Below are 11,865 nucleotides of genomic sequence, written 5' to 3'. Positions count from 1 at the left end.
ATTGTATACTTTTGCACAGCCCAACGGCAATTCACATCAAGACAATTGGGTCCAAAGAATAAAATTTGAAAGTTGATGTAATATTTTTTCATAAGGGGTTGTTTGATTTGGCCAATTGTTTAACTTACCATAATATTTGTTTTCTCCATTGATATTTGAAGGTTGGTAAATAATGAAACTATATAACACTCTGTAGTAGTGGATGATGAATAATGCTTGAACAAAACAGGGCCAAGACAACAGATTTCAAGAGGAGCTAGAAGCATGCAGTAATGTATGTAAGCCTTTGGCATTATGAGTGATTCAACTCAAAAGACAACAATGGGTCTTTGCCCTACCCACACTAAGACAAAACATCATACAATTTCTGAGTGACCATATGATCAGGTAGTTTCTGTTTCTTCCCTAACATACAACAAGGTAGACCAAATCACAATCTGTACCCATTTTATAAAACAGAAGAGGAATTCACAAGCCATAACATTTTCTTTTCAACAATAACAGCTCCTATTGTAAAGGGAAAGGGAATTATCAAAAGCCATCAGAAGCATTATGTATATGTACACAGCCAGGATTCAGTTGCACCATCAATTTGCATAATAAGTGCACTACTGGCTAGTAAACAGTTTAATAATTAATATATCTTTATTCAACTGTAAATGAGGGAAGAGGAGGAGAGAGAGAGAGACTAAAAGAAACGTAAAACTGTTATTCTTGCCCACAAAAGGCAAAATTTTCTCAAGCCTAAGGCCCCTACACCTTGGCCCGACAGGAGTAAAACTGTTATTCTAAAGAGGAAAATGTCCAATCCAAGATTCCTTTTAGTGAAGTTGCCAAAAATTTTCAACCGCGAAAAACACTCTTCATAAGTCCTTGTAATGAGCCTCCCATTCCAGCACCAACTGCTTCTGCCAAATTTTTTGCCTGCAAAAGTTGCAATCTCTTTTCAACATCCAACTTTCAAAGAGAAAAATCCTCTAAACAACGCTCTAGGTAACCATGTAATAGGATTTGTTTGAGACCAAAAAAAAAAAAAGTGACCAAAGCCTAGATACTCACCTCATTAGCAGTCTTCCTCAGGTCAAAAGCATCTCTAATTCGGGCATCCAAGAATTTCCAAGTATCACGAAAATCTGTAAATAGGAAATATATAATGAAGATCTGTATAATTTCCAACAAGTACAGCCAACTTAGGCTGCATCAGGGGCACTGGCAAATGCAAACAGGTGATGGTACTCTATGGGCATAGGTGGCCATCTATATAGGCTGTGCATTTCAGTTTTTATGACTTGTAATATGTATATATCCACTCACAGCGCACAAAGAAATGAAGGAAGAGCATGAAATGCTTTTTAGGTAAATAGGTTCAATGAATTTTTCTCCGTATTAAACAATCAAGAGGGATATCCCTCTGAATTTCCAACTCAATAAGGGAAAAAGATTATTGAATGTTTTTGGAGGCATATTTACCAAAACCATATATTTTTCCTTGGCTTTTTTGTTTTAAAAAATGGACAAAGAAACAGGTAGGACACATTCTAGGTTCAGACTAGGTTTTATTTTGCAGATTGAGCATGCCATGGTCAATGAAACAAGCTTTTACTGATCTCAGGGCTGAGATGGCATGTGAAGAATGGATAATGTGCAAAAAACATTCAGACACAAAGTGCATGGGAAGAAAAGTCAAAGAACCTGGTGAGTGATCAGTCAGCATATATAGCTCGGTTGTAGAGTACATTCCACCCAGGACTGTGCGCTTCACATACCAATCAATATCATCAGCTTCATCACCAGCAGCATGACAGATCTCATCAATCAACATTGCTCGCTGCCTAAAGCTTGTTGGTATATTCAATGGTTGTGCCTACAAAATGCAGTTGCCACTAGGATATTTAATAAGTTTCTGTACAATATATACTCCTTGGTTTCCTTCCAGCAACAAACAAACCAAAAAAAGGCTTCAACTCCTGTAACAAAGCAATGGAATGTAATGCAAGAAGATGATACCTGTATGCTGAGTGCTTGAGCCCACTTTGACAAGTAAGGAGCCTGCATTTCTAAGCGAAGTCTGATAAGTGTTGCAACTCGCTCACTGGGTATCATGGTTTTCAAATCCTCCCTTGCGTCAATAATATCAATGAGTCTTTCCAAACAATCATCCATGAAAAACTACAAGGAAAATTATAATGAGAAAAATAAATAATGACTCAAAACCATGTAAATCAATAATCTATCTAAAAATACTACATTTCCCAGGAGAGCAACACTATCAAGTAGAGAGTTCAAATTACAAACCAGTGGCAATGAGTTCATGCATCCATATAGTAAAGGAAAGCACAAACCATAACATTAAGCTTTCTAAACTGTTTTTAATTAGTTACATATAGTTTGGAATGAACTATCAGATGCCATAACTGTTTAGCTTTGACTTTTCTTTGACTTGTTCTAGTTTGCATGCATAGAAGACAGTAACATCACCACTCCACAAGGACAAAAAAGAAGGAAAAAGGAACAAATATGTATCAATATAAAATGAGCTGATTCTAGGCTTCATTCAGAAGCTGTTCATTTCATGGACTTATAAATGCCTGAGAGTGAGATTGCCCCAGCTCCTATAACAGTTCCTAAAGAATTAAAAATAGAGGCTTTACCTCTACTAGAGCAGCTTCTTTTGAAGCAAAAGATCCAACAATTGATGGAGAAACGCCAACATCCCTTGCCCCTGCAATCATGGCTGCTTCAGTCCACCCCAATCTAATCTGCATTCGAAGATCAGCCATGTCAACTCTGTTAAGGTGAAATGGGAAAAGGTTTAAGTTGGATTCACGTGATACGAACCACACATCTTTGGAAACACACATGAAAACAATATTTCCCCCACATTTGATTTAGAAACCTTTCAATTTGTAATTAAGCATGTTTTTATGGCAGCAGTTGGTATTCCTCAAGTATTAATCAGTGATCTACTGATCACCATAATTACTTACTCGATAAATAATCATCCGGTTCTACAATTAGATAAATGTAAAAAAACACATAAATAATCAACAAATAAATGCATCACACACGATATAAGCCGACATCAATGAATTCATACTAAACTAAATCCTCCAATTCGAACAATTCATTTCAACTAAACCACATTATTAAACGTCGATAGAGAGAGAGAGATGCGGACCACATGAGGGAGAGAGGCGCTGAGAACACGAGCCTGCTCGTCTTGGTAGTGAGCTTTAGGCCTTGATGTTTTGGTTCTGGAGCCCGATTTCCCGTCCTTCTCATAACCTCGAGCTGTCTCATCGTCGTTCCTAGCTGATGAGGCATTAGACGCGGTTGATGACGATGACGATTCATAGTGGGAATGGGTAGAACTCTGATTTGGAATGTTCTCAGAAACAACTGAATTGAAAAATCGCGGCGATTGAGTCTCACCAAGGGCTCGCTTGGAAGAGATATTGAGCTGAGCGTTGCAGCGGCGCACCGCCGGAAACAACCGTCTCACAGCCGTTCGATACATCTTCGTTTCGCTAACTAGACCAACAATTTCGTATACTACGACTACAATAATAATACAATCTGTACAAGTTTTGGCTCCACGTAAATACAGCTTGGTTCGCCACGTGTACGAAACTATCTCCACTAGGATTTTATGGGGGAAAATATTTAAATATTATATTTTCATTTTCGACATATATTGATTACAAAATCGAAAAATCATACATTCCTACAAGCTAATTAGCTTGTAATAATTCTTTTTATAGCTAGTAACAACTAACAATTGTACTTAACACCCTTTTTTGATCAAGCTAATTAAGTTTACACTCCTAAATATTATTTTGACTGGATTAATCCTGAGAACTTTTTAATTCAACTTTTGAATCACTATAACCTGATTTTTTTTTATTACAAAGGAAGGGATACCCCAACCTAGGGAGCAACCAAATACCAGTGGACCACAAAGTTCTTGGTCGCTATGATCTTATTTGGTAATTTAGTTAGTTTATCAGTAAATTTGCTAATAATTAATTTATCAAAAACTTCATTTTACAATGGGTTAATGTTATTAACTAGTCCAATTCATTGACCCAACCAATCAGCTAAACTCTAACAGCTATTTACCAAACACCACCTACACTTCTATTGTTAGGGCACTTATTGGACCATTGAGTTTATAGTATTATAGCAAATATATATGGGAATTGATCCCTCCCAAATTGGAGGAGACTTGATTTTTATATATCAGCCTGTAATTGTTTACATTTGAAAGCTCACAACAATATTGTAAAAAAATCAACACCAAAGTAGCCAACAAAGAATACTGATCTACTTTCTTTGATAATTTAATTTGATTAAGAAATCCTTCATGGCTTCATGGATGCATGCATGTTTAATTTCTTCAATTCGATGTGAGCAGGCTTTAATTTGGTTCTCAAGTCTCAACCCTTATGTCGCACTCCGTTTTTGGTCTTAAATCTTCAACTCATTCCGCCTCTCTGATCTCATCTGGGAATGGCAATTCATGAAAAACTTCAACATCTTGGATCTCTCGTATTCTCTTGATGGCTTCCTTCATGCTAAGCCGCTTCTCAACATCACTCTCCGTGCACGCCGCCCCAATCTGCAGAAGCTTCACCATCTTCCCATCGGAATCCTCGCCGGCACCAGCAATCTCCGGATCAATCACTTCCGATTCTTTGCCGTCCGCCACCGCCTGGCGTACCCACTGCACCACATCCGTCCCGCCTTTCTGGTTGCTCAGATACTGGGAAGGGAACTTCCCGGTCACCACTTCAAGAATGACGATCCCCAGGCAGTACACGTCGCTCTTGTGCGAGATTTGGTGGCCCTCCGGAGCCTTGAGAGCGAACATGCACTGCAGGGTTGGCGTGCCGCTCACCAGCGGATGGAAGGCGTAGTCTGTGAGAAGTGGCTCGTAGGTTGGTGTGAGAAGAATGTTGCTGGATTTAAGGTTGCCGTGTGGTAGCTTGTAGGTTGCAAATTCTGTGTGGAGATACTCCATTCCACTCGCAACTCCCTTGATGATCTTTATGCGTGTGGCTGCCTTTAGATCATTGTGAGCAGTCCCGCGATCACCTGCAAAATTAACCCCTCTTAAGTTTTATGTGTCTGTGAATTGACTAACTCACCATTGATTAAATTTTTTTTTTTACTATGTTGTCTTATAAGGGAGGGCGGAGGGGGGGGGGGGGGGAGTTGAACGAAAACCAATGAAGGACCAGTCCAGTAAATGATGACTAAGGAGATTGTTGGATGGAGAAGGACCAAGTCCAACATTCTGCGTGTTCAAAATTTAATGGTCTTATAAAGAAATAAAGTTATACTTTCAGGTATAGTTTTTGAAGTAATGGTAAACTTGTCACACACCATGCAAGAGGTATAACAGGCTGCCTTTGGGGCCAAATTCAGAAACCACCAACTTTTCCTGTTTTCTGTAATGGTAAGCCAAAAGTGGCAAGATATTGTGGTGCCGTAACATCCCCATCTTTCTCATCTCTGCATCAAATGCATCTTTGTTCATTTTATTGGTCTCTTTCAGCCTCTTAACCACCACCGTCAGTCCAATCACCGGCAGCGCCGCCTTGTAAGCTGATCCCAACCCGCCATTGCCAAGGACCTCAGCAGACGCCATCATCAATTCTGACAGCCCAAACATTCCCCTTTCCTCGTTCACCAGGACGAAATCCCCTCCTCGTGATGATGATCCCTCGGTGGAGGTGCTTCTCCTGGACGAATGATTAATGGATTCGCTCCTGGCCATGCTGGCAATCTGCACCACCAGAACCTCGTCAAGATTATCTTTTCTCCTGGTTTTGACGTTCTCTTCGTTCTGGTTCTTGTTGAAAAGGATTGCCACCAAGAGAAGGCCTGCCACTATGGATAAGAGTAGCCATCTCATGCCTGAACTATGGCGCTGGGCGTTTTCAGGTGTTTGAGCTTCAGCGCCACCACCCCCGTCTTTACCTAAATCCTCTCTGCATTGTCTCCCCACCGGCTCCCCACACAGCTCAGGATTTCCCTGGAAATTTAGAAGCGTTAGCGAACAGAGTTTTGGGTAAACTACTGTATTAATGTTCGGTAAGTGTTTATTTATTAAGGTAAATGAACAAATTTTAGAACTCGGTTCATAAACGAACAGAATCTGAACAGTTATAGACTCCTTTGTTAAGAGCTCGTGAACAAGCTAGTTTTTGTTCAATTATTAATGTTCATAAATAAGCTCGTTTGTTCGTCAACGTAGATTATTTCTTGTTCACGAATGAATTGTGATCAAGAACAGTGTTTAGTTATTAACTGTTCATGAACGTTAATGCTTAACAAACGAAATAACCTCGGTTCGTTTACGTTTGGTTCATTAACAGGCCTACCTCGAATGCCTTTGCCCCGAATCTCGCCATGCCTGATGGGATTTCTCCCTGCAATTTATTCCCCGACAAATCAAGAATCGTCAAGGATCGTTGCGCCAGAGGGGGTACAGCACTGGAGAATCCATTCCCTTCCAAATGGAGTTCAACCAGGCGTGGCAATTTCCCCAACGAGGCAGGAATATTCCCAGAAAACCCGTTGTGGGAAAGCCAAAGTTTCCTCAACCCAGTCATCTTCGCGAAGTAATCTGCAGAGATCTCCCCGGAAAACCTGTTCCCTTGTATGAAAAGCGACTTTAAATGCCTCAGCTTGTCGAAATCAGGGATGGGCCCTGAAAAGCTGTTATTCGCCAAGGCTATCATCCTAAGACCTTGAAGATTCGACAATGCATCAACGTCAATGTCGCCGGCCAGGCCCATATTGTAAAGACGGAGCCCTGTAACCGTTTTCCGGTGGCATAGAACGCCGAACCATCGGCGGGTCTTGTCGCAGGGGCTTTTACCTTTTACCCAGGTATCATCGAGGCCTTTGGTGTTCTGCAATGATTCCTTGAACTCAATCAGAACCACGTCGTCTCCGACGGAGATGGAAAGGGGTAGGCATTGCAGAATGAGGCAGAATGAGAAGAAGATTAAGGGGAACGTCGGAATGCGACGAACAGCGGCCATTTATGTTGCCGGAAAACGTTAAAACGCCTCCCGGAACAGGAAAACGACCGCTGTTCGTTTGTAGATCAGAGAAGAATCAAATTCTCCTCCCATCGAGAAACGTTTACACGTTTGGTTTTATTTGGGTTTGGGTAGGGATATTGATGTTTCATGGTGGGTGGGTGTTAATTTCACAAAGATTTAGTGATTGGAGTTACTAATGACAGACAGAAAATTTTCTCAGAAAATTTGACAATAATTCAGGATAATGGTTGGGTAGAAAAGAGAGGTGGACATTTACCTTTGAAGTCACTGGAAATTCCTTTGCCGGTTCATATCACATTGTAATAATCATACTTTTAAAAAAAAAAATAAATAAAAGAAAAGGGTCTAGGCAGCTAAACTTTTAAAAAGTGCAATTAAATCTTTAAACATGTCAAATTGGGTTAATGAAGCCCAAAAACCGGTAAATGAGCTGTTATTACAGGTCATTTCAATTCCGGCCACCGACGACAAAATTCGGTCGTCCGGTCGTTTTCTACTGGAGAAGACGGCCGGAATTTGTCGTCGGTGGCCGGAATCCGTCGCCTGAATTGAAATGACATGTAATAACATGTCATTTACCGATTTTTGGGCTTCATTGACCCAATTTGACATGTTTGAGAGTTTAATTGCACTTTTTTAAAGTTTAAGAGCCTAATTGACCTTTGAGATAAAGTTTAGGGGTCTATTTGACCATTTTCACAAAATATAATAATCATACTTAATTAAAAGTTAAAAGGACTAATATTAAATAATTAAAGATGCAATTTCTCCAACTAAACATAATAATCTCATTCATTGCCTACAAATGTAATCATTTTTTAAGTCGCTATGATGTCAGGTGTTTGAACTCATGTGTATACAATAGCACCTTTTAAGAGAAATTATTTTTGAATCAGTTAAATATGATATCAAGAGTTTGAACTCATGTATATACAATAACACCTTTAAAAGAACTCATCTTTTGCGAAAATGTTGTGAAGCATAAATTAAACCAAAGAACAAAATCTCATGATCTCAATGTGGTGTTCTTGATCAAACATTTTAGAAATGCCCCAATGAGAGCAAAGGGGTTAACATCTAAACAACAATTCAATCTTTTTTAGTGGTAACAACTACTGAGATTATATATGCTTAGTGGGGAAACTGGGATTCTGGGAATGTAATGGTTCAACTTCAACATCATCTTACCAGAACACTACTACACATATTATAATCTTAAACATGGATGAATGAGGATACCAATTTGCAGATTTTTATTCTTCTTCTTCTCCTCATCAACTTCCCAATCATTATTTGACCTTTATATTAATGTCTACTTCTGCATGTTCACTCATTATCATGCCTCAAACTGGTGCCACCTAACCTCATTTGACCTGCGGCAGATTTGTCAGATACTAAAAAATACAAATAAAAATCCACTAAGAATTAAGAAAGCTCAACCTCAACACTGATTGTGACCATCTAACCCATTAGTACCCACTTCGCCATAAAAAGAATCTTGGATGTTGCTATGCAAACTTCCTAATGAATGCAATGAAAATGTTATGTTCTCAATATATCAATAAATCTAAAATTACCTTTTAACTGAAATTTACTAAATAATCTCATCTCATTTTATTGATTTATCATCTGATTCTACCTAGTATGCAATCAATACGTTTTCCAACCCAAGGGCCCCACATCTCGGCCCAACAAAATATCTGGGAGTCTGCTCACTTAGAGAGATTGCTCTACATTATTACTGGTGAGATTCGATCCCGAATAATTGTTTCAAAACTTTATCCATGTGATTAACTGAGCTGCCTATGTGGTCAAATTGATTTTGTGTTAGGTGTAATGGATGTTTTCTTAGCATGGAATCATGGATCAATCATCCATTTACAGTTAACTTCTCTTTCTGTGTCTTTCTTCTTCCTTTAAATGTACTCTTCGTCTTCTCTCTTCCCCTGTCACTGTCGTCCCAACCACTCCTCATTCTGATCACTACAGTTCACCATCCATCGCCAAAGATCCTCAAGTTCCCAGAACGAGTCTTCATCTGTTACACCTACCCAACTCCATTTCTTTACGCTGTTGCGTTATTATAGTGATCAAAGATTACAACTTTACTCTCAACTAAGACCCATTTCTGTTACAGAACAATGGCGGAGACACAGACGGCGGCGTCGCATTCCTGGCGTAATCACCGCTGCATCATCCCCACCTTCTTCTCCACCCACAAGACTCTTCTGACGGTGCTTTGGGTCGCCGCCTTCTGCTCTGTGTTTCTGTGGCAGAGGGATTGCGCTGATGGACTCTTGTCTGCCGGCCGGCGGGCTTTTCCGGCTAGGGAACTGCCTAGGCTCCGGCCCGTGGCGTTTAATTTGACGGAATTTGGAGGGGTCGGGGATGGGGTTACTGTGAATACGGCGGCGTTTGAGAGGGCTGTTATGGCTATCTCCAAACTCGGCAAGAAGGGTGGTGGGCAGCTCAATGTGCCTCCTGGGTTATGGCTCACGGCTCCGTTTAATCTCACCAGCCATATCACTCTCTTCCTCGCTGAGGGTGCTGTGATTCTTGGCATTGATGTGAGTATTCATTCATTTCAATAAATTTCATTGCCAAAGATTTAAGCTTTTTTGCTCAACTAAATCAATAGCTTCTTGCCCACAAAAGGCGAAATTCCTCACCCCATAGCCCACACCTCGACCTGACATGATTTGTGGGGTTTCCGGGCTTGATTCGTTCTACTCACAATCTGTCATTCAAGAATCAACTGAGCTAGCCATACCGTTTTAATTCCAAACTTCTAGTTGGTGTATGGCAATTTCGAATTGCCATAATATATTTGGAATATCTCCATACTCATATTATGTTTTGTATTTAACAGGATGAGAAGTACTGGCCTCTGATGCCTCCATTGCCTTCATATGGACATGGGAGGGAACACCTTGGACCACGCTATGGAAGTCTAATCCATGGCCAAAATCTCAAAGATGTTGTAATTACAGGTCATAATGGCACCATAGATGGGCAGGGTCAAGGATGGTGGAAGAAGTATAGGCAGAGACTTCTTAACTACACTAGAGGACCCCTTGTACAGATTATGTGGTCTAGTGACATTCTGATCTACAACGTAACGTTACGTGACTCTCCCTTTTGGACCCTCCATCCATTCGACTGCAAAAACGTCACGATCAGAGATGTTACAGTCCTGGCACCCGTTTTTGATGCTCCAAATACTGATGGCATTGATCCCGGTGAGTGTTTCCTCGATCTGTATGTGCTCTTTTGATCACTCCAATTACTGTCATTGCTTGCAAGGATTTGGTTTCATAATATGTGAGGTGTTGTTGTGGCTAAACAGATTCATGTGAAGATGTGTTGATTGAAAACTGTTACATAAGCGTTGGTGATGATGCCATCGCAATAAAGAGCGGGTGGGATCAGTATGGTATAGCGTATGGACGCCCTTCCAAGAACATACTCATTCGAAACCTTGTGGTTCGTTCCATGGTCAGGTGAGCCCTCTTGTGCAACCTCTCCAATTTAGCTTAAAGTTTATACCTTTTTACTTATAGTGTAGTGTTACAGTAAAGACACAACTTTATTTCCTTATACTGCCACATTTTCAAGAGGCAAGTGCTGGATTTGGCCCGCCCTTCTGGCCTCCACCCAGCAATCCCCTAACCATCTGGTGCTGGACTGGCCCTTCACCCGAGATTACTAACAGCTATTCCATCATCATTTTGTGCTTAAAACTTACCCTAAGAAACTACATTATTATGTCTGTCAGTGCTGGCATTTCAATAGGAAGTGAGATGTCTGGTGGGGTGGCGAATGTGACCGTGGAGAACCTCCACGTATGGAGCTCGAGGCGTGCTATTCGCATCAAGACAGCAGCAGGGAGAGGGGGGTATGTTGAACAAGTAACATTTCGCAATGTGACACTCGAAAACGTGAGGGTAGGGATAGTGATCAAGACAGATTACAATGAACATCCAGACAAGGACTTCGACCCCAAAGCAGTCCCCGTTCTTAAGGACATAACCTACATGTCAATACACGGGGAGGGAGTGCGTGTCCCTGTGCGTATCCATGGAAGCGAGGACATTCCAGTGAGGAATGTGACTTTCCAGGACATGTCGATTGGGATAACGTACAAGAAGAAACACATTTTCCAGTGTTCTTATGTTCAGGGCCGCGTTATAGGGACTGTGTTTCCTGCTCCCTGTGAGCACCTTGATCTGTACAATGAGCGACGAGAGTTGATCAAGCGTTCAGATGTTCATAATCTTTCAGACATAGATTATGACCTTTAATTTGAAACAACAGTGGATTCTGATGTTCTGTTCTGGGGAAATTTTCCCAGTGGTTGAAATGTTTTCATGTGCATATGGGACAGTATGGATGGAGAGGGCTAAATGTTTGTCAATCCTCACTTCCTCAGTCTTTCTATACTGTGATTTCTTTTCTTTTTTTCTTCTCTGTTCTGTATATATACTGCAAATATTCACTTAGCAGATTCAAGATATACCTATACACTTGTATGAAATGTGAAGAAGAGTTTTGGCTTCATGGCATTATCTTTTAGGAAAATGCTAATTACCTATTGTTTTTTTTTTTTTTAGAACAGCTTGATCGAGATGGTTGACAACATGTAAAAAAATCATGTTCCACCCACTCAACCACTCCTTTTGAATTGCGTAAGAAAATAAAAATCGTATGATTACACATAATTTACTCTAGAATCTCTATCGTCATCTAGACATGCCTAGGAGTAGATTGTGTGCATTCATGTAGTAGATTG

At 40.5% G+C, this 11,865-nt stretch overlaps 3 protein-coding genes across 4 annotated transcripts; 1 reads left to right on the top strand and 2 right to left on the bottom strand.

The window, feature by feature from the left end:
• Positions 1-421: 421 nt before the first annotated feature.
• On the bottom strand, positions 422-3,568 carry LOC109190214 (ubiquinone biosynthesis protein COQ9, mitochondrial-like). 2 transcript variants are annotated; one of them, XM_019340664.1, is made up of 6 exons: positions 3,179-3,568; positions 2,652-2,759; positions 2,008-2,169; positions 1,693-1,864; positions 1,060-1,133; positions 422-924 (listed from the first exon to the last, which is right to left on the bottom strand). In XM_019340664.1, the coding sequence occupies exons 1-6, from the start codon at positions 3,515-3,517 to the stop codon at positions 844-846; spliced, it is 936 nt and encodes a 311-aa protein (XP_019196209.1). In that variant the 5' UTR covers positions 3,518-3,568; the 3' UTR covers positions 422-843. The 2 variants fall into 2 exon arrangements, with proteins under 2 accessions (XP_019196209.1, XP_019196210.1); XM_019340665.1 differs by having other exon boundaries at positions 2,652-2,787; positions 3,179-3,271.
• A 631-nt stretch (positions 3,569-4,199) lies between these two features.
• Positions 4,200-7,224, bottom strand: LOC109190270 (pollen receptor-like kinase 3). The gene is made up of 3 exons (XM_019340746.1): positions 6,387-7,224; positions 5,386-6,037; positions 4,200-5,094 (listed from the first exon to the last, which is right to left on the bottom strand). The coding sequence occupies exons 1-3, from the start codon at positions 7,050-7,052 to the stop codon at positions 4,481-4,483; spliced, it is 1,932 nt and encodes a 643-aa protein (XP_019196291.1). The 5' UTR covers positions 7,053-7,224; the 3' UTR covers positions 4,200-4,480.
• A 1,739-nt stretch (positions 7,225-8,963) lies between these two features.
• LOC109190242 (probable polygalacturonase) lies at positions 8,964-11,633 on the top strand. The gene is made up of 4 exons (XM_019340705.1): positions 8,964-9,643; positions 9,946-10,315; positions 10,423-10,576; positions 10,852-11,633. The coding sequence occupies exons 1-4, from the start codon at positions 9,218-9,220 to the stop codon at positions 11,375-11,377; spliced, it is 1,476 nt and encodes a 491-aa protein (XP_019196250.1). The 5' UTR covers positions 8,964-9,217; the 3' UTR covers positions 11,378-11,633.
• Positions 11,634-11,865: the final 232 nt, after the last annotated feature.

This window comes from Ipomoea nil, unplaced genomic scaffold, assembly GCF_001879475.1.
Source record: "Ipomoea nil cultivar Tokyo-kokei standard unplaced genomic scaffold, Asagao_1.1 scaffold1576, whole genome shotgun sequence".
Lineage (NCBI taxonomy): Eukaryota > Viridiplantae > Streptophyta > Magnoliopsida > Solanales > Convolvulaceae > Ipomoea > Ipomoea nil.
Note: the sequence above shows the minus strand (reverse complement) of the source record. Positions and strands in the feature narration are given on the sequence as shown.